Source organism: Fomitiporia mediterranea, assembly GCF_000271605.1.
Source record: "Fomitiporia mediterranea MF3/22 unplaced genomic scaffold FOMMEscaffold_7, whole genome shotgun sequence".
NCBI classification, from domain to species: domain Eukaryota; kingdom Fungi; phylum Basidiomycota; class Agaricomycetes; order Hymenochaetales; family Hymenochaetaceae; genus Fomitiporia; species Fomitiporia mediterranea.
This window is the reverse complement of record NW_006760392.1, coordinates 2115198-2141133: the sequence shown is the minus strand read 5'-3', so window position 1 is coordinate 2141133 and position 25936 is coordinate 2115198. Positions and strand designations below refer to the sequence as shown.

At 47.9% G+C, this 25936-nt stretch overlaps 8 protein-coding genes across 8 annotated transcripts; 4 read left to right on the top strand and 4 right to left on the bottom strand.

Annotated features, from left to right (window-relative positions):
- Positions 1 to 145: 145 nt before the first annotated feature.
- Positions 146 to 1707, top strand: FOMMEDRAFT_109395 (uncharacterized protein; the record flags this gene model as incomplete). The annotated part of the gene is made up of 2 exons (XM_007267546.1): positions 146 to 502; positions 561 to 1707. 2 exons carry the CDS (start codon positions 146 to 148, stop codon positions 1656 to 1658), a joined length of 1455 nt encoding a protein of 484 aa, XP_007267608.1. The 3' UTR covers positions 1659 to 1707.
- Positions 1708 to 2985: 1278 nt separating this feature from the next.
- Positions 2986 to 7460, bottom strand: FOMMEDRAFT_86655 (P-loop containing nucleoside triphosphate hydrolase protein; the record flags this gene model as incomplete). The annotated part of the gene is made up of 26 exons (XM_007267545.1): positions 2986 to 3264; positions 3327 to 3414; positions 3471 to 3739; positions 3795 to 3878; positions 3973 to 4054; positions 4113 to 4173; positions 4231 to 4339; positions 4393 to 4482; positions 4564 to 4649; positions 4670 to 4757; positions 4813 to 4833; positions 4889 to 5271; positions 5321 to 5336; positions 5390 to 5487; positions 5541 to 5565; positions 5621 to 5780; positions 5873 to 5960; positions 6008 to 6176; positions 6236 to 6415; positions 6467 to 6518; positions 6568 to 6597; positions 6711 to 6783; positions 6832 to 6892; positions 6943 to 7052; positions 7117 to 7311; positions 7367 to 7460. The coding sequence occupies 26 exons, from the start codon at positions 7458 to 7460 to the stop codon at positions 2986 to 2988; spliced, it is 2991 nt and encodes a 996-aa protein (XP_007267607.1).
- An 830-nt stretch (positions 7461 to 8290) lies between these two features.
- On the top strand, positions 8291 to 10046 carry FOMMEDRAFT_109392 (uncharacterized protein; the record flags this gene model as incomplete). Its single annotated transcript, XM_007267544.1, has 3 exons — positions 8291 to 8341; positions 8400 to 8534; positions 8589 to 10046. 3 exons carry the CDS (start codon positions 8291 to 8293, stop codon positions 8703 to 8705), a joined length of 303 nt encoding a protein of 100 aa, XP_007267606.1. The 3' UTR covers positions 8706 to 10046.
- Positions 10047 to 10277: 231 nt separating this feature from the next.
- FOMMEDRAFT_134773 (histone acetyltransferase ELP3) lies at positions 10278 to 12391 on the top strand (the record flags this gene model as incomplete). The annotated part of the gene is made up of 9 exons (XM_007267543.1): positions 10278 to 10447; positions 10500 to 10590; positions 10644 to 10714; positions 10773 to 10935; positions 10990 to 11114; positions 11169 to 11249; positions 11305 to 11706; positions 11760 to 11883; positions 11948 to 12391. 9 exons carry the CDS (start codon positions 10278 to 10280, stop codon positions 12389 to 12391), a joined length of 1671 nt encoding a protein of 556 aa, XP_007267605.1.
- Positions 12392 to 12732: 341 nt separating this feature from the next.
- FOMMEDRAFT_29262 (uncharacterized protein) lies at positions 12733 to 14241 on the bottom strand (the record flags this gene model as incomplete). Its single annotated transcript, XM_007267542.1, has 8 exons — positions 12733 to 12758; positions 12784 to 12884; positions 12948 to 13065; positions 13133 to 13191; positions 13382 to 13421; positions 13578 to 13670; positions 13727 to 13760; positions 14203 to 14241. 8 exons carry the CDS (start codon positions 14239 to 14241, stop codon positions 12733 to 12735), a joined length of 510 nt encoding a protein of 169 aa, XP_007267604.1.
- A 946-nt stretch (positions 14242 to 15187) lies between these two features.
- FOMMEDRAFT_87497 (uncharacterized protein) lies at positions 15188 to 16318 on the bottom strand (the record flags this gene model as incomplete). The annotated part of the gene is made up of 2 exons (XM_007267541.1): positions 15188 to 15720; positions 15892 to 16318. The coding sequence occupies 2 exons, from the start codon at positions 16316 to 16318 to the stop codon at positions 15188 to 15190; spliced, it is 960 nt and encodes a 319-aa protein (XP_007267603.1).
- A 760-nt stretch (positions 16319 to 17078) lies between these two features.
- On the bottom strand, positions 17079 to 18617 carry FOMMEDRAFT_86989 (nucleotide-sugar transporter; the record flags this gene model as incomplete). Its single annotated transcript, XM_007267540.1, has 2 exons — positions 17079 to 18525; positions 18586 to 18617. The coding sequence occupies 2 exons, from the start codon at positions 18615 to 18617 to the stop codon at positions 17079 to 17081; spliced, it is 1479 nt and encodes a 492-aa protein (XP_007267602.1).
- A 598-nt stretch (positions 18618 to 19215) lies between these two features.
- On the top strand, positions 19216 to 25869 carry FOMMEDRAFT_168705 (uncharacterized protein). Its single transcript, XM_007267539.1, has 13 exons — positions 19216 to 19346; positions 19371 to 19501; positions 19557 to 19592; positions 19647 to 19759; positions 19847 to 19928; positions 19972 to 20159; positions 20213 to 20267; positions 20327 to 20796; positions 20852 to 20872; positions 20924 to 22913; positions 22982 to 23706; positions 24213 to 24673; positions 24731 to 25869. The coding sequence occupies exons 2-13, from the start codon at positions 19450 to 19452 to the stop codon at positions 25710 to 25712; spliced, it is 5175 nt and encodes a 1724-aa protein (XP_007267601.1). The 5' UTR covers positions 19216 to 19346; positions 19371 to 19449; the 3' UTR covers positions 25713 to 25869.
- The last annotated feature ends 67 nt before the right edge of the window (positions 25870 to 25936 follow it).

Genomic DNA, 25936 nt, shown 5'->3' with positions numbered 1-25936 from the left:
GAGAAGGAGGGCGTCGACTTGCAAGTGTAATATACACGACGCGCGGTGTGATGAGTGACACAGTAACGCGTTTATCACGTAATACACATGCGAGTCGAAAAAGAATCAAAAAGAAATATAATTTGCTCTTCGCTGGTCGTCTTTCATGAGCACTCACGGCGACAAGCCGCCCCCGCTTCCATCTCGTCCAGCTGAACTGAGCGGCACAGAAGCGGCTCTACGATTCACTGGTCTCCCGTCATGGCTCAGGAAACGTCCCAAACTTCCATCTCGTAACTGGCTTATTTTCATCGGTGTCACTTCTTCACTTTTTGGGCTCTACGTCTACGACCGCAAAAAATGTAGGGACATCCGGGAAGAGTACATCCGACGAGTCTCGCACATCTCCCAACAACCGATGGGGAGCATGGAGCTCCCGCGCAAGGTGATAGTGTACGGTTGCAAATGGCCAGGTGACGAGGACTATAATGCGAGTTTAAAGTACTTCCGGAAGTATGTCAAGGTGCGGTTACTCAACACGTTTTGTAGATGCAGTTTCTAATATTTATAACCATGTTAAGCCCATACTGGTTGCTGCAGCCATAGACTACGATGTGGAGAATGGTCGACGTCACGGAGACCTTGCCAGGCAAATATCGGAAAAAATAAAATCAAAACGTCGAATAGACGAAGGCATGGAAGCTCCAAAACCCCAACATCCTGCCGCCATCAGCATGTCAAAGGAGGAAGCTGCACTGCGAGAGCTGGCAGGCGGCTCAATCATTATCGGCCGAATGACCTTCAAGGAGTACATGGAAGGATTGAAACGAGGATGGACTGAATCACCTGAACGGATCGATCGAGAAGACAAACTTGCCCATGAACTATCAGCAGACGGATATTTCGATGAGCCTGAGGTCGTAGACCCTTCAGCTGGTCTTACTGGTGAACCGATCCCAACGAAGTCGCGTCTCATCCCAACCTCGAATGCTGCCGCTCAGGCCTTTTCACCGTACAAATTACCTTCGTCTACACCTACGCAATCGTCCGCTTCGTCAACTTCGATTTCAAAACCTATCCCACCACCGGACATGATTCCCCCTCAACCTCCTCTCCTACTCGTACCATTCACCAATCGTATTGGCTTCAAACAAATACCACTTATGATGGTTGACTTCTTCAACCAACGTGCCAAAGTTGCTGCTGGCGCCGAAGCCGCTCACAAACTCGTTGTGGGCCAGACACGACCCATATCTGCCCCGCCTCCCACTCCAGAGGCCGCACCACTTTTCTCGCCAGACGAGCGAAGACCCGAAACCGATCTTGATTTCGACCGCTTCGGCGAATCGTACTACAGAGGCTCGCTTTCTTCCTACCTACAAGACATTGCAAAAGCTCGTGACGAGTACCACAAGGCACTCCCTGACCGTTTGGCGACGGCTCGAGCGCTTGCAAGAGGCGAAAGAGAGCCGACGAAAGACGAGCTAAGCCATCCACCACCGACCGAGGTTGAGCTTCGAGAGGAGCGATTGAGGAAAGAGATGCGATGGAGGGATAATGAAGAAGGGTGGGAAATAGTTCGTCCAGAGAAAGATGTTACTTGGGACGAACGATTTAGAAATGCATTGACCACATTCACGGACCCTCCTCCAGAAGCCACTAGTGATCATTCTAGCTAACATACACTGTCTTGCTTTAATTTTATGTAATCGCAATACCAGACATCCCATCTTCAACCAGTCTGTCCGACTATCCGCACCGAACCGCTATTTAGCAACCAGTCTTCCATCTCAGCCCATTCATCCGGTCCGTAATCATACTCATCAGCTCTCGTCTCCTTACACTCTCCATTCGTATGGTCCTCCCGTTTTGATGCGCTCTCCATAGGTGTCTCGTTCATGCTAGTGTTTTCGACAGTGCTGTCGGTTGTGCCAATAGTCTGCTCGTTAGTAGTCGGACGAACGAAGTCGAAGAAAGAGTCATCCAGACTAAAGAAGACCTCGTTCACATAATTGTCATAGCTAGAGTCAGCCGGCTCAAGTACTTGATGGGAGGGTGGGCAAGACGCAGAAGAGAGCTCAGAATTATGAAGGAAAAGCGGTTCATTGTCAGATTTGGGCGAGTGTAGATTAGAGGGCCTGGCTTTTTTGAGACTTGGTTCTTCATGCGCTGGGGAAAGGACAGTACTAGAAGCATCATCAGGTGGAGACTTTCGTTTGTTCTGTCCAAGATTGACCATAGCTTCGTCATCGAGAAAAGTAGAGGCGGTCGAGAAAGTTGTGTCAGTCGTAGTAAAAGGAGAATTTGTCGTATCGACTGCCAGCATTATGGCGTCGAGCTCAGAATTGGAGAAACTGTCATCCGAGGAAGGGACCTTGTTCATTGCCCTCGAGTGAGTAGATACCAGCAATTCTTGGGTGCCAGGCATGTCGTCTGCACTTTCTTCTGCCTTGTCAGATTCCTTGAGTACCGCGAATTCTACGTTGAAGTTTGGCTTTGCTATCGCTTTGGGCTTGCGAGCGAGTGTGCCGCTATCAATTTTGAGACGCTGTCCTTCACCTATCTGGAGAGACTTGTTGACACCTGTGCGTCTGTGAAGAGCTTCCAGTTCTTTCAGCCTGTTGTCCTCCTTCTCCGGTTTCTTTACTTGCTTCGAACCACTATTTTTTACTGCCGAGACTTTCGATGTACCTGCCTCTGATACTCGTGGAAGGGAGGATGAATAATTAGCCAAGCATGTAGCCGACGTGCATACCTTTCGTCTCATTCAAGACTTTCTTGGGGACAGGGGGCGGCTTAGCCATTCCTTCCCGACAGCTGGATGCGAATATCTGCTGTAGGTACGGGCATGTAAAGAAATAACAGTGCACGCACCATATGTGCCGACAGGCGCTCTTATCCTTGCAAGTATGGTTGCACCTGAAAAAGAGATAGTGCATTAATCGACTAATTCACTGTTTCTTACGCACGACGAACGCGTAATTCCCATTCGATAGAGTTTTTGGTTCAAGAGGTCTTCTGCTTTGCGCTGCTGTATGTAATATCAGTCTTCGAGATTCCTACTGTGGTGAGAATGAACTTTAACATACTTGATGGGCGACTTGCATCTGTGCCTCTCGCACTTTCTCCATCACTATTCATCTTGTCCCAAAAATCAGGATCCTGTTCACACTCTTCCAAGAACATTTCGGTGGAGGTCTTTGGATGGGTGTCCAAAATCGGATACTCCTTCACTGGAACTGAAGGCTTGTATGTCTGGCTAACAGAGAGCCCCGCGAAACTTTCCTGTGTTACATCGCGTCCGTCAATGAAAGCTTTAAGACTGAATCGTGGATCTGCCTACTCACAGAGCTAACAAGTACGCAAACGCTTTGACTCGGCTTTGTCAACTGCGCGGTGACGGTGAAGGACCGAGAGTCCTTGAGAGCCTTCGTTCTGTCGTTGCGGAAGGATAAGAGCAATGAATAGGGTTAGGAGCTTAGGGTACACACGAAATACGCCTAAAATCGACAAGGTCCAGATCCGACGTTGTAGTCAATATAGTGGTCATGCCTAGGAAGCGTGATTTCTGTCTTGACTTCGTCCTTCCGGACAGTGCTTGGACTAGATGGCATTCAATATTAAGCTCAACGGATACCGGCTTCCTCCCCGAGTAAGAGGTAACTCCATTTTTTGCGACAGCGATGGACACGGCATATTGCGGCATGTCGTGTACGAACTGCAGGACTTCGAGCCCATAAGGTGGACGACGGTTCAAGAGCTTATGCACATCAGGTCTCTAATCTTCTCCAATATAAGTAGCATGTACTACTTACCAATTCGATTCGAGACGACTCTTGCTTCCTCAAGGCTTGCAGCGAAGTGATGCCGCTCTCGGCGAGGACCTTGTTGACATGCGTCTAATGGTTGCCAATCTGAAAAACGTAGAAACGAACCTTGAGGCTATAGTCGGTAAATTAGATGAATGAAGAAGTGAACAGGTATAAAACGAACGCACGATTTCTCGCCAATAGACTCGATCTGCTTGAGAACCACGGGCCTATCCTCCCAAGCTTTGGCAGTCAAGCATCGTACTCTGGAAAATTTTCATCAGCTTGTCTTCCTCTAATATTGACTATTAAATCAGCTCTGACAACTCTAGCCCGTGTTTGACTTGAGCGCCGTTCTTCTTGATAATCCCGACTTCAACTACAACTATTCGTAAGTGCGTCAGACAAGAGTCTACCAAACATCAGTCAAGGAATTGCTGACCTCGTCCTATGCGTGCGGCATGGCGGAAGACCGACAGCGCATCAAGGACAGGTTGGCTATCCGAAGTTTTGTACTCTGGTGCACTGAGAGAAATGCCGCCTAACACAGCCTGCACATATGTTTATCCAAAACAGCGACCAAATGTGACAAGAAATCACCCACTTGTATGAGAATGAAGGATTTATCGGATGCCTTTTCGACTTTCTTTATCTTGTATCGGATGTCGGAATGGTCCCGCATTTTATTGTAAACCTAGTTTCGGTTTGATTCTTCGTCGCAAAGCACAAAGGACAGAAGATACCTGCTTGTCGCCTCCTCGGAGACGCACATCACCAAGTCTATCGTTAGAGTATCAGTTCCATAGAAGCACTGGAATAAGCTGGCTCTTTTTTGTACTGACTCATCGGCACAGCTGATAACTTCGAGCTATATCATAGACGCTCAAGCAGAGTGTCTCCATGACAAACAAGCAAGCTTACGATTTCTCGAACGCTCGGGCGATCCGACAGCTTGAGAATATTTTGCATCTGAAAAAAAAAAATGAGAACCCGCACTTCGAACTAGCGAATATCACCTGCTCACCGTAACCTGACGTATGTAATACTAGTGAAAAATACGATGTTAAGCTCGTTCCGTCCAAGGATACGTATAGACCAACCTTGCTCATAATGTCTCCGTACTCCGTCACCCTCAACTCAGCATTTATTCCACCACCACCTGTAGAGATGAGCTCGTTCGTCTCTAATTTTTTCACTGCTTGCACAACCATATCGTCCAGTTTCTCCTCCCACGTCTGGCTGGCGGTTTTGCCGATATGATAATGCCCGGGGTTCTTTTGAACGCGCTGCCGCAGGAATGAACCTCGAAGCCAGTCTTTCGCACTCTGAACATTGTTGATAGCACCAATACCAATCTCAGAGTTGACATGTTCGAGCAAGTTCTCATGAAGCGAGCTCTCAAGGATTGTTCTGCCCTGCGCAAGATTTCGGTACTTGTTCTCAAGTTCCTGCTCACAAAGTATGATTGCCACCCCTTCCTTGTCTGTCACGAATATGAATTTCACGTTTTTGCAAAGAAGCAAGGCACTCACCGAATTGGGGACGACCCTGCGCAAAATGAACGTTCAGTGGAACAACAGGAGAAAGGTGTGATAACATACCGCCCGCCCGATCATCTGAACGACATCCAGATCAGAATACTCCCGCCACCCATTGGTCACATAAAGCTTTACGCCTTTGATAACCACGGTGTGCGCCGCTGGATGCTTTCGTCAGGAGAGGTCGCCGAGAATAAAGGGAAACAACACATACGGAGGTTAATGCCAACTGCAAGAGTCTAATTGACGCCATTAATTAAGATAAGCAAGCCGAAAGAGGCTGCTATCTCATACCGAAGTAGCACAAACCACCCTCAGCGATCCGTCGAGATAGAGTTCCTCAGTCGCTCGTCTATCATCGAGACTAAGTCCAGCATGGTGTACGCCCACTCCCGACTTTGCGAGCTCTATATCAAACATCTCAGCCTCATGTAGCAGAATGAGAAGAGTTATGCTCACTCTCGAGTCTCTTGTCGTGAAACGGTCTATTCAATCTATGTCGAGATTAAGAATTGCGGTTACTTTGTCAGTGAGCAAGTCACTCACTGCTTCGGAGGATTCCATGGAGTATCTTCCCGTTTGGCGACCGCTTCGTCGTATTCTTTGAGAAGCTGTTCTGCCGTCGACATGACACCTAAAGAGCATGAGTAGGCATCGTTTCAACTCAATTTCCAAGCATACCTTTCCTAGTACTACAGAAGATTAAGATTGGCTTTCCGCATGCATGCTTCCCGATGACGGAATAAAGCTTGTAGTCAAGAGTCCGCGCGAACTGGAAGTCGTTCTGGTTCTTTCGAGGATATCCGTACACGTGACGTGTGATCCTACATGGACGGTATTCTTCTCCGAACTGCAGTATGAGAATTCCATGAATATCAATTCTATTATTAACCGATTGCAGATGCCAACCTCAAAGACCGTAGCCGGCGCATTGAGATCAATGGACGGGTTCCCTATCCAGTTCGCAACATCCTGTATGTTTGGCACAGTCGCGGAAACAAGAATGAAACGGATATTGTGGCATCGTGCCTTCATGCGTGATATTACCACTTCGAGAGTACTACCTCGTGATTCATTTAGGACGTGAACCTGGTAGTGCGTTAGTTGATGTCGAGCATTGAATAGGTCCTATTGACGCACTTCGTCTACCAGGAACAGTTTGACTGCAGAAAGAAAATCGCCATGATCGTGCCTACACCACTTTAACACACGTTACGATATAGGAAAAGCGTTAAGCATACCAGCCCCGAGTAAGACTGTCCCACTTCTCGCTCTACAGAGCTTCTTAGCAGAAAATCCCGTCAAAGTCATCAAGCTCGCCATACCGTTGTAATTCTGAATTACTAAGTAAATGCTGCATATAAGGAACCAGAGAACTACTTACATTATCTTTGCATTTCTCGCCATCGACCATGCACTTTTGCCCATTTGAAGCGTATCTCCGGTCATTTCGCAACCTATGGGGTTCTAAAGCATCAAACCTACGAGCAGCACAGTTCCCTTACATTTGATGCCGAGAGGTTCGAATTTTGCAGTCCAGTCTCTCGTGCGTTCAGAACACAGAGCCTGGTGACACTATAAAAAGTAGCGGTGGAGTGATGCTCACTTCGACTCACCTTTGTTGGTGCTACGTATATACACTTAGTGTTGGCTTGATGACCAGACGTTATCAGTAAATTGATTAAGCCCAGTTCGAAGAGCACAGTCTTGCCGCCTCCCGTAGGGGCTAGAATAGATCAATACATTAGTTTGAGAGTCACCCCTAATGGAGACTACATACCGCTTACAACCTGCGATCAGACGTTTTATATAATTCACTTCAAGAAGGGCGAGAACAAGCTCACTAGATTTTCGTGACTTTCCATTATCTTCGCGACCGGTCAGTACGTCAAGCACAAACGCTAATTTACTCCGTACCGTTTGATAGCATTTAGACTGCACGGCGTTAAAGACTCCAAACTTGAATATGCACCTGTACATGTCAGCTTAGGAAGGATATGCTCAGCTACTTTGCATGTTGCGGATGCCCTGGTGACTCACGAAGCTCGGAAACAGGCCGCAAACGCAGGCCATGTGCGTTCCTCGGGTCATTGCCACGACTCCTGGTCTGGGACTGAGAGGACCGAGCCGACATCTGCCAAGGATTGATGAAGTCTGTTGTAGCCCGTTGCAATGCAGTTTTATCATTGGGTTGCATATAAGCGTCTTAATAAAGCGCCACGCCCATGAGTTTTAAATTATACGATATCCAGAGCGACCTACATTGCGGACTATCATGCTCGATGCATGATTGTACATATTCTGGTTGCGACATAGCCGCCTGATTGCTAGACGAGGTCACCCGGCTGGAAGTAGAATTGTAGATCCTGCGCAAAGGGTGAGGAGATGGACTTGATGGACCATGTCCGAACTGATCTGAAGAATCGAATTGTTCAATGTCATCTTCGAGGTACGTCCCATAGGCGTTCTGCCGTCCACTCATTGGTTCTCTCGAATGGAATGATCGTGTATGAGGCAAAGTGTCTTCCGTTCTGTATCAGTTTCAGGGCCAAAGGAACGAACTCAAGAAGCAGTCTACCGATGTGATCTTCAACGTGAGGATTCCGACCGTAGTATTGTAAATCCATCTCGGGCATGTAGGCATCTCCATACGCGGTCGGTTCCGCACCAAATCCAGAGCCGAAATCACCGAGAGCATCGGAAGCGCTGAAGTCGCCGCCAAGCTCAGCACAAAGCTCGTCGAGGTCAATTTCCTCACTCATTCTAGCGAAGTGAACAAAGCGGCCAGCAGCCTGACCCCAGTTACTAGCTGACACTGATGGTGGGACAAGTGGAAATGGAAAGAAAGACGCGTCGTCAGATTAAATATTGTTTATCATGTGACCGTTATGATTACGCAAATCTAACAAGGATCTTTTGATTCTTTGGGACCAGAACTCACGCAGAGTGCCGCCACTGCACACCATGCAACGAAATCCGCTGAACGGGAGGCCTGAACCCGAGGTTATCGTCAATGTGAGCCTTGACTGCAGCAATGAAACATATTTCTGGTGCTCAGCTTTGGCATGTGCAGTTTGTAGATGGACTATCGTTTAACAAGGGAAAGATGGAGGCCGCCATCTTTGGCGGTGATCTCTTCCCCAGCAAGCCCCCCACGAAGGCACAGAAAGATACATTTATTGCCAAAAAGGAGGACGTCGACCTCATAGTAAGCTTACATATTCCATTTACAATGTGACTAGCCATTCATCTGCCCGGGTAGGTTCGTGAACTCGAGATACCTAGAGTGCAGGCCGAACGTGCATTTGGGGAAAGTAAGGGAGACCTCGAGAGGGCGTTGATTAACCTCATAACACCTAGTGCTAAGACAACTAAATAGTAATCGAGTGTATATAATATATGTCAAGGCAGTTATTCTCCCTCCTTCGCCCCATTTCCGCCTTTCTGCTTTTGCTTGTTATCAACTATGGAACGAAGTGACTTTATCAGGTCCTCTGATTGCTTCGGCCTCGCGGGTGTCTCTGAAATTGGCAGTCTGCGCCTGCGACCCGTCATAGTGAAGTTACTTAGGGGCCTCGTGTAAACGGGGCCACTCGTCCGCCTGGAAGGATCTTGCTGACCTTCCTTATGTGCAATGTATTCCACGGTACCTGGCTTGTACGGATTCGGTCTCGACTTTTCCGCTCCAGCCCAGCTTCCTACATTCATTCTCAACCACGACTCGTCCATTCGCTGGGGGTGTTCGCCAACCACTTCGGGTGGAGAGACTAAGTCTAGCGACATCGGCTTGTAGTTTTGCTTGCCCGCTTCCAAGTCCTGCCGGGGTTCTTCCTCAGTACCGAAATCCGTCATTACGGCCCTTTCATTGTCTTTTCTGACGCTGACCTGCTCCTCAGTAGTCCAACCGGCGAAAGACACAACCACTGAGATACTATCCGTCCCCTGCTGTTTGCCATAGTGAAGCCTGCGCCCTGGTAGCGGCTCTCCCATCACAGCGTCCTGCAACTCGTTGGAATAGGCATACTTCAAGCCAGCAGTCGCGTGAGGCATCGGTCTGATGATAGTCGAATTTTCGGATTTACACAAAGCAGTGAATTTGTCGCTGAGGAACCAAATATGTTGCCGACTTCCGCGCTTTGCCAACACATGCAGCGGAAGGTTCTTTGCATTTGTTAGAGTACCGTCGAAGTCTGTCTGCCGCTTCTTCTTCTCCGATACAACAAACTCCTCGAATTCGGGTAGTAAGCGTCGGACTTTGCGTAAGTAGCGTTCGAGCCTTCTCGGCTTCATAGCGCCGGGATCGGGAACGGGAGTGAGATCCTCCAGGTCCTTCTCGACTTTCGAAGGAGGTAATTCGAAATGGTCAGAGTCTCTCAGCAAGTATCGGTCTCTGTGATAGGTGTTTATGTTAACACGTGGAGCCCATGTACTACCCTCGGCGGCGATCTTGGGCATATTGGGTAGTTCTTCAATTTTCCGCAGTGCCGTAACGTCAGTATACACACTTGTCCATTCCGTCTGCTGATATAGCGTGTCCATCTTGTGGATCAGAAGCTTGCCATCGCGTCGACGAACAGCAAGGGGTCGTTTGACACCCCAGTCGCCTCGAGCTGCACTTCCATCATACGTAGCATAGACTTGGCCTATCTTTGGATCATAAGAGGCAAACTTTGATCGGCGAAGGAGGACAGAGAATGAGGACGGCGGGACTTTGGCGACCTTAGCCACCGCAGTCGAGGACATGTACAATCGCAAGTAGTGAGAGCTAGTGAAACTGAAAAGTGAACGCGAAACTGACAGTGACAGTGCTGGGTGAATCCAAATTGTAAAAACGTCGATCAGTGTCGATCTCTGACCAAACTTGGTGGCGACTCAGTTCCTTGAAATTTCACTGTCAGTGTCACTTCAACCTTTCAAGTTACGCCCGTCCTGCGCCCATAGATCATACATTATGGTGCAATATAATCGCAATGAAGGACCCTCGCAAGCAGAGCAGCTGCTTCGAGTCACTTCTGCCATTGCTGCAGAGCTCATCAAGGCTCACGACAATAATCAATCAGTTTCATTGAACGAGATTCGTGCACGTCTTAGCAAGAAGTATGGGTTGACAGGTGTACCGAGGTTAGTTGCTATTTTTCTTCGCAGTCAGCAGTATTCCTACAGAAAGCTTCAGATTAGTCGATATCATCAGTGCTGTCCCCGATGATTACAAGAAAGCACTTCTTCCAAAACTCAAGGCACGACCAGTCCGAACAGCTAGTGGTGTATGTATGCTCCACCACAATATTCTGTATGGCCTACTCACTCAGTCAACTAGATTGCCGTGGTTGCTGTCATGTGCAAGCCACACCGTTGTCCTCACATCGCTATGACCGGAAATATTTGCGTGTATGCTCTCCATCTCTTCTACTTACTGCCCATCCACATGACTTACTCATATTTTCAGTTATTGTCCGGGTGGCCCAGACTCTGACTTCGATTACAGTACGCAGAGCTATACAGGTTATGAACCAACTAGTATGCGCGCGATCAGAGCGCGTTACGACCCCTACGAGCAGACTAGAGGACGGGTGGAACAATTGAAGAGTTTAGGTCATAGTGTCGATAAGGTAAGCTTGTGTGGCATCCGTGAGGCTTCATGGCTCTGACGTGATGGCATTCAGGTTGAATTTATCATCATGGGTGGTACTTTTATGAGCATGCCGGAGGACTACCGAGCGAAATTCATCGCGCAGCTGCATAATGCATTGTCGGGGTTCACCGGCACGGATGTCGATGAAGCAGTGAGGTAAGAGATATAAACTGGTCTACTGTTGCTTGCCGATACTCAACTTTCTGTCAGGTACTCCGAGCAGAGTAAATCAAAAGCAATCGGCATCACAATCGAGACACGACCTGATTACTGTCTACGACCACACTTAAGGCAAGTTCTCCGCCATTTACCGATTCGTCTTTTAAAAATTCTCGCGATTATGTAGCCAAATGCTTCGATACGGTTGCACACGTCTTGAAATCGGAGTACAATCCGTCTACGAGGACGTAGCCCGAGATACGAACCGAGGCCACACCGTCCGCGCTGTCTCGGAATCATTCCATCTTGCAAAAGATGCCGGGTTCAAAGTCGTCGCACACATGATGCCCGACCTTCCAAATGTCGGCATCGAGCGTGACCTAGAGCAATTCAAAGAATATTTCGAGAACCCGGCGTTCCGAAGTGACGGGCTCAAGATCTACCCAACGCTCGTTATTCGTGGGACAGGCTTGTATGAACTTTGGCGAACAGGAAGATATAAGAATTATACACCGAACGTGCTTGTAGATGTCGTTGCGAGGATTTTGGCACTCGTTCCACCATGGACGAGAGTATATCGAGTTCAAAGGTAATTCCGCATATAGTCATCAATTCGACAATACCTGATCGGCGTATTGACAGGGATATTCCTTTACCTCTTGTTACGAGTGGCTGCGAAAATTCTGGTAATCTACGCGAACTAGCTCTTAATCGCATGAAAGATTTCGGTGCAGAGTGTCGTGATGTTCGCTTCCGTGAAGTTGGCGTAAGTCACCTTCACCATCCACAAATGTTTACTCTTGCAGCTCACAGAAAGAAAAAACTATTAGATACACGAAATTCATCATAAGGTTCGACCAGAATCCGTCGAGCTCCTTCGACGCGACTACACAGCCAACGGAGGCTGGGAAACATTCCTCTCATACGAAGACCCGGAACGGGACATCCTCGTCGGTCTCCTACGTCTTCGCAAATGCTCCGACGAAGGGACTTTCCGTCCCGAACTCGTAAGGAGAGAAGGTGCAGAAGGAGGAAGTAGTATCGTTCGCGAGCTACACGTATACGGAACAGCAGTTCCTGTACACGGACGTGATCCATCAAAATTCCAGCACCAGGGCTTCGGAACACTGTTGATGGAGGAGGCGGAGCGTATTGCTAGGGAAGAACACGGTAGTGTGAAGCTTGCGGTCATTTCAGGTGTTGGGACAAGAGATTATTATCGGAAGCTTGGATATGAGTTGGATGGACCGTATATGAGCAAATCGTTGTCATGATTCTATAATGGTTGTATTAATGTCCGTGCATATATACTCTAACCACCTGTGATAACCGATTTCTAGCCGCAATAACACAGAATCATTGTCCATATGCCATCATTATCCCACATTCAGACAGATACCCACATGGAAGAAAGGGTACTTTCTATGAATACTTCTTAAACGCCCTCCTTCTTGGTAGGAGTCTTGTCTTCCGCCTGCTTCTTGTCTCTTCTCCAGAAGCACCATGCATTAAGAATGTCCTGGAGAAATCTTATGTTACAATCTTTGCAATTTCATTAAGCAATGAACATTGCCTACCTTCTCCGTTGCAAAGACGAGGAACACAACAATTGGGACTATAACAAGACTTGAGTCAAGAAAACTTTTGGATGATATGCCAAACTCACTTGCAGCCTGCACGAAGTCAATGACACCATCGAACACGTTGTTACGCGAAATGCCAATAAGTAATTTTTCGTCCGTATGGTTGATCATTTGTAAGTTTAAGCTGACGAAAGGCACACGTTTGAGCAAGCTTGAATGCTTTACCACTAGCAGGACTGCAAAATACCTAAGTGACACAATGCGGTACATGCTAAACAGGATCACCCGCAACAAGGAAGTATACCAATGCCCAATCCTTTGTTCCAAGAACTTGCGTTTCTTGTAGATATCTATTACAATAGACACTAGGAAGAAGAAAGAAAATGTGTAAATTTGTTAGGTTTAGAGAGTGGAACTGAGATATTTTCATACCTTCCAACCCAAGTGTAACGATCGATACTAAGCCTGTGAAGATGAGTACTGCTCGCATGCTGACAAAAAACATAGAGTGATCAACTTGATTGAAGCTACAATGACAAAAGCTACTTGGCTTCACTTCTTCAAACCAGGAGCCAATGAATGCGAAAAATCTGCATTCTCTAATATGAAACAGTAGAAAACGGAAGGAACGGAGAGGTTCGACCCAGGAATTGGCTGGCCAGTACTATTGTTAAATGCAACCCTGTTTCCAATCTTTCAAGTGTCGCATATTGAAGCCTATCTAGAAACCTCGATATTTCTATTACTCACCACAAATGAGTACACTGTGAACGCAATGAAAACTGCAAACGGGGACCCAATAAACTGCAAGCCGAAAGTCGTACATTGATTATCTCTGGGACAGTCAACTCGGGGCGGTCAGACTACTACCACTCACTGCACATGTATATAACAGCTCTTTGTGGTGTTTCGCCAGGAGTCCATTTTTCTCGGGTTCCGGTCTGGCACACGACCGAAGTAGCAGCCACAACTGATCCAACATACATTAGTCCATTTGATATCGACGACTAGAGTAACAGCACTTACATGCATCACAATAGCCAAAGTCGTACAGGCCGTCCTGCAATTATACTGAGCAAATGTAAGTCAGTATAGTTGTGCAAATGTGAACTTGCCAAGTTTGCACACCGTTGATCAGTGCAGCCTGAATGAGACAGGGGTCATAGGGGGGGTTCAAAGAAAGTAAGTGGTCTGTGCTTCACCCTCTGTATATGCTAAGAGAACCTTCAGACGATGGGATAGAGAAATGAAGGGATGTGCACACAGGAAAGAGTACACTATAGAAGAGATGATCCACGATACGCAGAAATTCACAAAGATTGCGTTGCGCGATACTTTCCGAGAGAGGAGAATCATTAAGGCCAGGATAGGGAGAAGAATGTGACCTCCGGCAATCTGAAGTCCGAGATAAATGTTCTCGTCTACCCGCTGAACTGCTCATAATTCGTCAGGTATGTCAAGTCGAGAAAGGCAAGCAACATACCATGCTGGAAGTGACTTACTAGCCCTAGCGATGGCCCATCACTGTCAGAGGAAGACATGGTGTATAGAGTGTATTACCTGCAGCAAGAATATGGTTGAACGAATGACGTGTTAAAGGAATGAAAATCGATGCTAGCTCAGCACCAGTGTTAGGGAAATCGAACGAGGGGAACCAAGGGGTGAAGCTGGAGCGTCAGATAGTCAGTGGTATGCATGCGCCAGTACTTATAATGCGTTCTGTGAAGGATCATGATCGTGATTCGGATACCAACAATGGTGCTGATAACAACTGGCTATTACAGCCGGAATATACATCATCAATGGCCATGAAATGGATCAGATGTGTCTCTAGGAAGAGGATCAGAACTGAAATCGATGAACGAGTTACAAACTAGTCACCATTAGCAATTGAACAAACAAGGATATCACTCTCAATGGACACCAACAATGGTATGTGTTGGCCAACAGGTAAGGGCTTCACAGCTAGGTCTGGCCCTCCGACGTCATCATTGCAAGAAGCAGATGAACATGCTCCCGTCACAAGTTCTTACAGTTGCAAGTTGTCTAGGAGGCAGAGGTGTACGCATCGAAGCAAAGAAGCACTTTTGAGTGGCGCAAGATGATTGACTTGTAATGAAGTCGTTATTCGAGGAGTGTGTAGGAATGTATCCCCGGTTTACATCTTTGACCTTAGCGTACAGAGGGCATAAAAAAAGTAGCCTTGCGTGGAAGCCCTGTATGTGAGGATGGAGGTGGGGTGGGGTGGATGAGGACTGTAAGAAGGAAGGGTAGCATTAGACATTTAATGTCAGAAATTGATAAGAAATGAATGATAGTAAACGCACCTTGACGGTATGACTTGTCTGCGCGTGATACCTCATTAATGCTCATGCTAGTATGCCAAAGTACGTGGCGTTAATTAGTTTAATTGGTATCAACGTAAGTCTAGTCCAGTCCGCTGAGTCCAGCCCATATTCCCAAATAAAAATAATATCATTGTAAAGTTCAATCTCCGAGGATGATCGTATGAAAATTAGGAAACACAAGCTCGTCCTCAACCGTCTTCCGAATGACATCCTGTATGAACCTCTCCACTCGCGTAACGTTCTTCAACACATGTTTATCCGCCTGTCCAATCTCGCTCTCAATGAAAATCGACGGTAGTAAGCGTTGTCCGATGGGTAAAGGCTTCGTTGCTGGGTCTGCTCCATCACGCGACGCAGATGAACCTGCACCCATTGCGAGTCCGTATGGATCCAAGTCGTCTAAGAGACAGAAGTGCACTCGTCGAGGTGAAGAGGCGCCTTCGTATGCGAGGACGACTTCACCCGTGAGCTCTAGACCAGTGACAGCGAGTTTAATAGGCAGGGAAAGGAAGAGAGGAGCGGGGTAGTTAATCAGCAAAGAAGTCGTTATAGATATTCTTAAGTCCGAGTGATGCAGAACGCGTAGATGGATTTGGATATTCGGGTGTGTACCTTCGTTTGTATCCGGGACTGGTGTTGGAGCAGGATTAGAGGAAAGTGAAGAAGACACAGCTGATTGATTTTGCGTCAATTCCGCCTGGTCTGATGATGAACGAGCAAGAGGGGCCGGAGACAGCCTCTCGCCAAACGACGCATTCGGCGTAAATGCATTCGGTGAAGGAGTGGTAGCTGTGCTGTACATCGACGCGGACAATCCCATCCCCATCCCACGTGCATGCAGACCCAGTCCAGGCCTCAAATCCGCAAGGTCAGGAACACTCGCTGCGCGTCCATAGCGCATGTGCGGTGTTAATGGGTGATACGCTGGTGAATCATACGCCGCAGCTAATTCCACATCCCGTCGGGGAACCCATTCGTACTCGTCCTCCTCTAGCTCTACATCACCAATATCCTTTCCTCCTTTACCAGCCTTCTTCTTCGCTTCTCCCCGACTATCGGTATCTTCATCATCCTCCAGGAAATCCCGATATATATCTCGCAGGTCTACAACTTCGATGTCTGGACACACGGCGCCAAAGTCTAGGCCTGTGACCTCAACAGGCCCAATGAATGATGGACGAGGCGCATCGGCAAGGTGCTTATTGAGAATGTCTACGAGCTTCTGAGCGAGTGCGCCATCAAGCTCGTCCCAGGCAAGATCGAGTGACATGAGGAAGAAGTGCTTGAAGCGGAACTAAGGCGACAGAGACGCGTCGTGTCGATCACTGGCGATCATTACATAAGTCTCTAAAAATATTCAAATTCGCTAACTCCAACGGAACAGCAAACAAAAAAGTTGTCATTGATATGAGATTGAATACATTGCTATCGATGGTACCGTCCTGAGTCATTACCTCTACCATGGAAGATAAGAGGGATGTAAGGTTTCCACGTCCAATGAGCAGTACGATATTTTAAAAGCAAGGAATGATAAAAAAAGGGATCATGAAAAAAGGAAAGAAAAAACTGAAGAGAAACGACAAAAAGAAAAAGTGGCAGGAATATTTAAGTGAAATTCGTCGGATACTTAAAAAGTAATAAAGAATTCATGAAGAACAAGGCACCACAGAAGCATGGAAAATCTTTAAAGACAATTTTGAACAGGTGCCTTGTTGCGAGAATATCGAAAGGTACGACGAGAAGGAATAGAAAAGGAAGTCCGGTAAAAAGTGAGGAGCATGCGGGCCTGATGCAAGAAGAAACAGCATTGCAAGAGTTAAGCGAGTGGCCGATTATGCGAAGCGAAAGCTGTCTAAGAGAATAAAATATTCCTTGCACCCAGACAGAAGGCGGGGGTATAGGAAAAACATGTCAGAGTCGTAACAATCTTGATTACTCAGGGAGGGAGGGGAAATAGTAGAAAAAAAGAAATCAAAATGGAAATTTGATTACAAGAAAGATTAGGGGTGCAGTGAGAATATGTTACCACGCTACAACCTACGCTGGCCAAATGAAGCTGGATGTAACGTCGCAGGTTCGGTAGCATGTGCAGAAGCATTTTCCGGTCCGGGAGATCGCGAGATGTACGGAGATGAATTCACACTGAACTGCGAATGCGAAGATGTGCGTGACGCGCTCGTTAGCAGAGCGAACTCCTCTTCCCTTTCGCGTGCCAGACGCTCCTTCTCTCCTACTGCACTCAAGCCCAGAAGGCTTGAAAGAGACTGAGAACTACCCGTAAGCGAACTTAGGCCGGAACCTAAACCAGAGCCAGAATGTCGCATGGTGGGCTTCTCGCCGAGGATGGGATCGTTCCGTCCTAATGGCGACATGATGACATGGCCCGAATCCTTTTCGCTCCCAAGTGTGACCATGACGCCTGCCGTATTCGCTCCGACTTCGCGCGGTGAAGGCTGGTTGTACATCCAAGTAGCGGCGAGTACGATTGACGCGCCAAATAAGAAAGCCGACGTGATGTGGTAGTCAAAAAGCGCTACGCTCGCAAGGAAGGAAAGAATAATAGAAAGACTAGTTGCAAAGCCTTTCATGATATTGTCCGAGTACTTGATGACCACCGCCGTAATTAGTCCTCCAGATACTTGGATTGCGACTGTCGCCCACGCCCACGCCCCAAAATTCTTGAACATGTCCACGAAGAAACCGTGCGAAGGACCACTCCCATTAGGTGCGGAAGAAAATACGATGGGAAGTAGTGCAGGGACTAAAGAAAAGAGTGAAAGCTGCACATTGCGCACCCAGAGATCAGCCTTAGAATTTTTTAGAACCATTTCAAAATAAACGCCTGCAAGTCCAGAGGTAAAGCATGCAGCAATGACGGCGAGAAAACCTTTGAGAGGGAACATAACGTGTATGTGTTTCGGAGCCGCGGCAGCCGCACTTCCAACGGCTTCTTCAACCTTCGTTGGCCGATTTCCCGCAGCGGTCTGGATCTGCACGATACCGACACCGACGGCCAGTAGCAGAAGGGCCATCCATTTTGTCTTGTTCAAGCGTTTTCCGAGGAGTGCCACGGAAAAGGCGGCCGTGGTCATGATCTTCATTTGGTATGCAACTTGGAAGCTTGCGACAGGAAGATTACTGATCGCAACGAATTGCAAGGAGTTTTGAATGACATAGAGAATTGCGGGAATAGAAAGCTTCCAACAGTCGGGTGCAAAAATTTCGCTGCTTAGTCGGTTCAACCGCATCCAACACGAAGAACGTTCGAGGCCCCTTGCGGGTCTCCGAGAAGTGAAACCTATTGACGGAGCACTTGGTGTACGCGTATACGCGACAAGAAAAGAGATGGCGCCCTTGAGCAGTTCGTTCAATAAAACGGCTGCAGCAGGAGAATACGACTTTGACGCAGGCATAGACACCCTCGAATAGTGCATGACTATCGATAGTGCCGCGTTTTGAATTGCAAGGGTGAATAGTCTAGGTCAAATGGTCAGACGGTGGTGCCTTGCTGCGGACACGCGTCGGACAACCACTCACGACACGTATTTCAGTGGCACACCACAAATCATGGCTTCGTTGGTGGCATCTTGCCTGTCGTAGGTCCCTCCGCTTGTTGATGGCAAAAGCGACTCTTTGCTTGGGGAGAAGCGAGGTGCAAAGGAGCCAAGACTGACTCGTGAAGACGAGCGCGGCAAACGCGAGGTGGTCGAGTCCATGTCTGGTGGAAGGGAAGAGAGAGGTGAAGAGCGCTTTTGCATTGAGAGCAAAAGGCTGCGGAGAAAGGGAGAAAAGGCAAAGATGTTGGAGTGGGACTTGACGAGTTGGCCTACTCGTCGGCTATCCGAGCAACAGTGCTTCTCGAAAATAGGGCTGGTCTCAGGCTGACGTGATTGGTTCGCCGTGCAAAATTAGCCTTATTTGGAAGTGCGATGACGTGCGTGCGGACCCTTTAAATGTTTCTGGGGTCAAGGAATGACGGTCCGCGTAGGCGGTTTGAGAAAGGAACGACAGGATAACACACAAACGGAGGAAATCTCGCTGCTAGAAGACGGGCTTGGCAAGCATCTGTTCCAGGGACCACGATGTGCAGCAGCACCACTTCGCCGCGTCTCCACGTGAGATTACGATATACGTCTCACTTCAAATTACAGTACTGTACATCTGCCTGCTACTTAAGGATAAAATCTGGTCTACGTGACTTCTCTGGAATGCAGATCCTAGCTTATTACTATTAGGGTCAGATCAGGTCATCAGGAACCTTGAGGCAAATTTAAGTCAGCATCAGCGTTCGTAAAATGTTCGCAACCAAGGAGACGAGGGAGTGGAGCACAAGAATGATAAAAATAAGCATGCCTCAGACTCGCCTTTATCGCATCATTCGCACCCAGCCGTGCATGCGCCATGTCCACAGGTGCAGACGCCTCAACAAGAGAGAACTCCCGAAAGAGCGCGGGTGCGTACTTTTACCAGGGTTATCTTCATAGGCATCGCGCTCGCGACAGCACCAGCCACTCCACAGCCCGTTGAAAAGAATAACTGGGATTGTACTCACCTAAGCATCAAAAGTCTCCTCAAGGAGTAATGTCGGTACTCGACAGGTGGTCCTGCTTCATCGCCCCTCGACCATAGGGAGAAGCATTCAGCGAGAACTGTTTTAATGAGTCCTCAAGTTCATTCTTCGACGCTTGTCTGGACCGTCTTCGCCACAAAAGTATGCTGCATGGGCAACGAGGCAAGACAGTAATTTGGACGCCGTGGTGTAAGAGAGAAGATGGAGTCGCGTCTCGTGTTGTGTTAGAATTTTCAAGCTCCGCTTAAAGTCGCGTCCACACGTGATGCGCCTTCTGCAGAAACAGAGAGGTCGCTTCGCGCGTCTCTCTGTCGACTATAGACTTCTTGATTATTGACCGTCACCGTTCTCAGTCCAACTCTTCCGCAGTGCGCTTATGGCGCCAACGACGTCTCGTAATGGCGCGTTCTCCCCGACCCGCTCGTCTGCCGCATCTTACACTGGGATCGGCCAGTCAAGGCTCAACATTGTCTCGCGGCTCGCGATTGAAGGCAAGGTGAAGCAGAATGCCGAGGGTGCCTCAATAAAGCTCTATTTGAAGGTGTGTCGCTGATTTAAATGCGAACCGTAATCTGTTGGTTCATTATTGTGCAGATTACCGTACCAATCGACTCTGTCAACTCGGGTCAAATAATTCCTATTTTCGCTGGTATGTTCGGTTCTCTCGTAAATGCTGTACTGCCTAATTTTTGCTTAATTTGCTTTCAGAGGAAAACATCAAGATTCGTGATTACTCAGTACATCCTCTGGACTCCGATTCTGTCCCGTATAACTTCTCTTCGACCAGCCACCCTCTCCTTCACAATGCTGCTCGTGCATTGAATCTTCCTGCCCGGTCATCGAAGTCGTATCTCTCGCTCTTCGATACTACCCCGCAAAACACCCCAGGCCGTAACGGCTCTATCAATGGCTCAGCCGTGCCGACTCTTGAGGAACGCTTTACAGGCTACTTCCTTATTAGCGGATATAATGTATGCTATGTCTTGCCCAAGGAGTTTCCTGCGAAATACAAAATTAGAGGTGGAACAGATAGCGAGAGTGACGTGCTTTCGGCAAGAGGAATGCAGAGGACATCATCGTATCGCTCCGGAAGCTCTGGAAGACGACATTCTATTGGAGAGCGTAATACGATGCAATTCATGGCAGGCATGTCATTATCTGTCCCATTTTCTTCCAAGGTACGATTATCTCTTTTCTCTCTATCTTAAGCATTTCATTAACAGGCTATTACAGCCGCCAAAAGCACCTTATATGGTATGAGTAAAATGCTTTATGATCTTTCTTGCTAGATTGATATATTCACAGCTATCAATCCCGATCCCAAGATGCCTCTCAAATAACATTAAAGTTCGGCTGCCCTCACCATCCTCGATCTCAACTTCCTTTGCATCATTAGAATCGGACGAAGATTCAACTGGTTGGGATGTAGCTACGGAGCCACACGTTACGCGGGTATCACCTTTGAAACACAGCAGTCGAACAAGTGCATACACAGAGTTTGCAGACGACGAATCGTCCGAAGCATCATTAACGGGATCTGCATTGGAGAATTGCATGATTCAGGGCACGTTTACGAGTGCAGATACAATTCGTATCCGCTGGGCAACTCCACTACGTGCTCAAGATTACCCTGATGGTCGACGGCGCGTCGGTGTGGACGAAGTCGCGGGCAACATGACCTGCACTGTTCTAGAAACAAGAGCAGATGGCGTCAAAATGCGACTTGATTACCAGGGCACGTGCTCAGGTGTATGGTTTCCAGGTGTTGCAACGATGCTTGGAATGGACGTCGGGCTAGACACTCAGGGCGGTCGATTGACATGGCCGCCGGACTCAGATGGTCAATGGACGATCGATGGTGATCCGGCACTAACAGGATTTACTGTCGGGATGCCACAAACCACGCTATCACCGCAGCCGACGCTTGAATTACCTCCACCAGATATTTCAGGACAGCTTGATGGAACAATCCCTAATGGACCGGTGCGAAACCCCCTGGATACGTCTACGTCTCTTCTTCGGGCGCCACTCCCAAATCGTCGCGCATCAGTTGAATACTCATTTGAGGAGTCACTAAATGGAGCTTCGGTCCCATCTCTCGCGAGTTCGGCGATACGTTCTTCTGATCCAGAAAGTGGATCTGAGAACATTGCCCGACCACCTGCAACGCCCATCACAGTTCATATTAATATGAACGAACTCGCACCCGCAAAGAACAAACTCACCCTCAACATCTCTGGGACGGTACTTATTGCTCCTGGCCCTGGCATGCATAATATCGATGACAGTGGGCAGACAACGTTACCGCTGCCGTTATTCCGTGTATTCGCTGCAACAAAGGAGAATGTGATTACGACGATTCGTAATCAATGTGATAGCGCGAGTGTCGAGCTGATTAACTCGGGTTCGGCTTCCAGCGGTCATAATCACAGTCCACGAGCGAATCAGAGTTTAACGTTATCTGGCAGTCGTGCGAAGAAGACAGTTGTACCAAGTGGATCTCAAGCTAAGTGCGCTAGTCCTGAGGGTAGCGAGATTCTTGTCAAGCCAAATATGTCGAGATCACCTATGACAATGCGAGAACTGTCCCCTCAGACACCAGGACGGAGTGCAATGCGGGCAGCCTCGCAACCAAGTTCACCGGAACCAGTCAGTGCGGTTCTGCGTTCGCAAGGCAGCCGCTTGACAGGTTTCCGTGATGGTCCTTTGGTCATTCCTTGGGCGAATTGCGATATAGTTCCTCTTGTTTCCTTATCATCGGCGCCCGTCCTATCTCGAAGTACTTCGTCGAAGCAAGGGCAAAGTTGGTCGTATGCCGTAACTTTGTCGTTACCGACGCCTGTGGACGGACCATCTGAATGGCTCGAGTTTGGGCTTGCGATGCCAGGCAACTTGAATGCGTCCGAGCTACCACCTGCGGTAGAGGTGCGATGTACAAGTGTCAATGGTGTTCCGGTTCGCTTCGAGACATTCACAAATCCCCGTACTTCATCCATCGACCTTATAGCCTCAACGTCTTCTGCGGGAGCTGGATCTACAGAGACAATCGATGCTATTGACGCAAATGTTGGCAAGCGGAAGTGGTTGAGCTGGGTTCGTGTGCATATTGCTCTTGCAGGTGCTCTGGAGGTGGTTTATATCGTTAAAGGCCAAACGGGTCACGCACTTTCTGATAAGAAAGGAAAGCAGAAGGCAGCTTCGGCGGAAGGACTGGGTGGGGACGAAGTCAACGTGTTCGTTCCTGTCTTCTCGATTCCTGTGAGCAGATTTGAAATCAGCTTGCGTCGATCTTCCGGTCAGTCATGTCCTTAATGGAAATGTACAACCAGTAATGCTGACTAACCATGCCTTTCAATTCTACAGATATTACCATACCGAAAGCCGACCTATCAGGTATTGATGGTTCTGATCACACTCTCCACCGCAAGATCTATTCCTTCGACGTCGCACCATTCACACAACCGCATGCCGACCTGATTATGCCACATCCTATTCTCACGGACAGAAACAAGCCCTCTCGGACAGTACGAAGCGCCAAGCGTGCCTTGTTCCTCTTTGCTACAATACTACCTTACATCCTTTCATTGGTAATGCTCTCTCATACCATCAGCACGCGGAGCGAAGTGCGAGAGCTACGTGCACTCGTTCCTGACACCTTTACGACAACCGGGCGAGAAACAGAGAGCTGGGGACGGAAGCCTGTAACGGTGACCAGAACAGTTGTGCAGGCTGCAAGTAGTAAGCCAACAACGGCTTCAGAACGAGGGTGGTTCGGTGAATACACGATGTCCTATTCCTCACCAACGCAAAGGCCCAAGGCGTCATCGCCTCCTCAACCTTCTCCCATTACCGATGACGACGACGAAGTTTTTATTGAAGACATCTCGGACGCTCCTGAAGCCGCTTCTCGAGGTAACAGAGACGAACGAGGTGATGAGAGTACTTCTCTCATGCCAATTCTCTACCTTCCACTCTCCTGGCCAGCGCAGATCCACTTCCAGCAGGCGAAAGCCCAGGTGCTTAGTGGATGGGGACGGATCTGGCACGTCGTTGAGATTATTCTGCATTGGCCGTTACCCGTTGATGATGTATAAGCTATTTTTTCACGTCTTCTCCATGTTTGGGCTTTAGTCACTAATCTACGTGTTTTGCATGACCTGTCTTGTTTGTTCCTTTCTCGGCTTGCTATATCGTGCATGCTATGTATTATTTTGTGATTTCTTTTTGCTTTTGTCGTGCTGTGGTACGCTATTAGATGAATTGTATTGTATATTGAACGCCCGTATAAGTTGTCCATAGTAATCTAATTATGCACATAGGTCATGTTTTGGATATTTGGAATTTTAATATGCTTTTAATGATTGGATTTTACAGACAATGTATATTATTAATCTTAGGGCGTCGAAATTAATTTGGTCAATGAATTTCATTCCTTTTTTGTCAAATAAAATCACGCAAAAAGAGTATTTTTGGAACACATTATGTAATATGATACTAGTTATTCTGCCACTTAACTCATACTTAAGCAACTTCCCTTGACTCAAAGACCAAACCTTGAGCTGACTCCACTATTGATGCTAGTACGACTACCCAGACTAACACTATACACGGGTCCCACCTGCTCTCTGTGCGTCACAGCGAAAGCCGCACTAGCTCAAGTTCGGAAGACACGTCCATTCGAGTTGCAATACGTGAATATCCAGGATCCGGGACAAGAACGCTGGAGGAAGAAGTATGTGTATTGGATTCCGGCGTTGCATGTGGAGGGAAGGGAGGTACTCAAGGGACGATGGGGGGAGAGCGAGGTGGTGAAAGCTTTGGAGGAGTGGGAAAAAGAGAAACCACTGAAGGAAGAAGAGAACAGCTAGGGTGTGCTTCTTCGTCTGGTCCAAATGGTTGGATGTTCTGGCCTGATGCTCAAGGAATGGGAGCGGATGAGGTTGAATGGAAGCCTTTAATAGCGCACTATGAGCATGTTTATGAACGCGTTGGCAATTTCGACAGTGGACTTGGTGATGTTTCTGAAGAAGTATCAGACAAATCCTTCGGAATATCGTACGTGCATTCTCCTCAGGCGAATTCTCGGCAAGTCTCAATTGTTTCCTTACTTAGACGATGCTTCAACTGCGGAGATCCTGAACATACCGTCCGCTCATGCCCTGAACCCCTCAATCACGCACTCATCTCACTATCTCGTGCCCTCTTCCAATTCCTTCATCAATCCAGCGGTGATGAACCAGAACGTTTTCATGTTGCGGAAGATTGGAAATTACAGAGATTGCGCTGGCTAGAAGATTTCGAGCCAGGCGTTGTTCGTAACGAAGCTCTAAAGGAGGCACTGGGTCTATCTGAAGGAGTCGAAGTTCCTTGGCTATACAATATGCTCGAGTGGGGTTACCCCCCTGGATGGGTTAGCGAAGAGGATCCACGAGAACTTATGTTCAAGCGCATTATCTTCGGAGGAAATATTGAATCTGTCGACGACGAACTGGGAGAATTCTCGATTTTCGGCGAGGATGGTGACGAGGAAGTATTGAATCTACGTCCTGTTTCTGTCACTCAGGACCCAGATGCTGGGCCTGTAATCCGTGCAACAAACTCCAATGACAGTATAACCCCCTCAACTCTACCCATTAAGGAGAACAGCTCACCTTCGTCAAAGTCGAGTCCCGCTACTCGTCGCTGGGCAACGTATCAGACATCCTTATTCTCGTCAGATCTACTACCAGTCTACAATAGGCGACCTCTCCCACCTCTCGATGACGACATTCCTGGAGCCGCTGCTGCTCGTCCAAGAAGTGAGGACAAGCAAGGTTGCAACTTAGAATCCGGTGACGTACCAATTGAACACCCTTGGCGTCATCCAGATGCGTTCAGTGCGTTCGGACCCGTAGGATGGACAAAGGCGTACGAAAAGATGCTTGCTCGTCGTGCGCAAGTTGAACAGGACGCACCGAAGATGTCCTGTCATGTATACAACGAGAATAGAACCTCAAAGACAGAAGTGTCCAGTGCTCACCGGCCTGTTACCACTTTGTCATCTCCTGAAGGTAGTGGCCAAAATACAGAGGACGACATGGACCTCTCGGATTAGTTTTCACAGAGTAACATCAATCCTCCTTCATATCCTATATTTGATTTTGTTTCTTTATTGTTGTTTATAATTATGTTGTTCTATTTTCTGTCATTTCGGTTCCTCACCATCTCCTCCCGTCCACAGACCACCTGCATATAGAATCCTAGAGTAGAACAAAGACTAAGCACTAACAAAGTTTAACAAAGTACCGTGTGTAAAAAAAGTGTCTAATCTCAATCTAA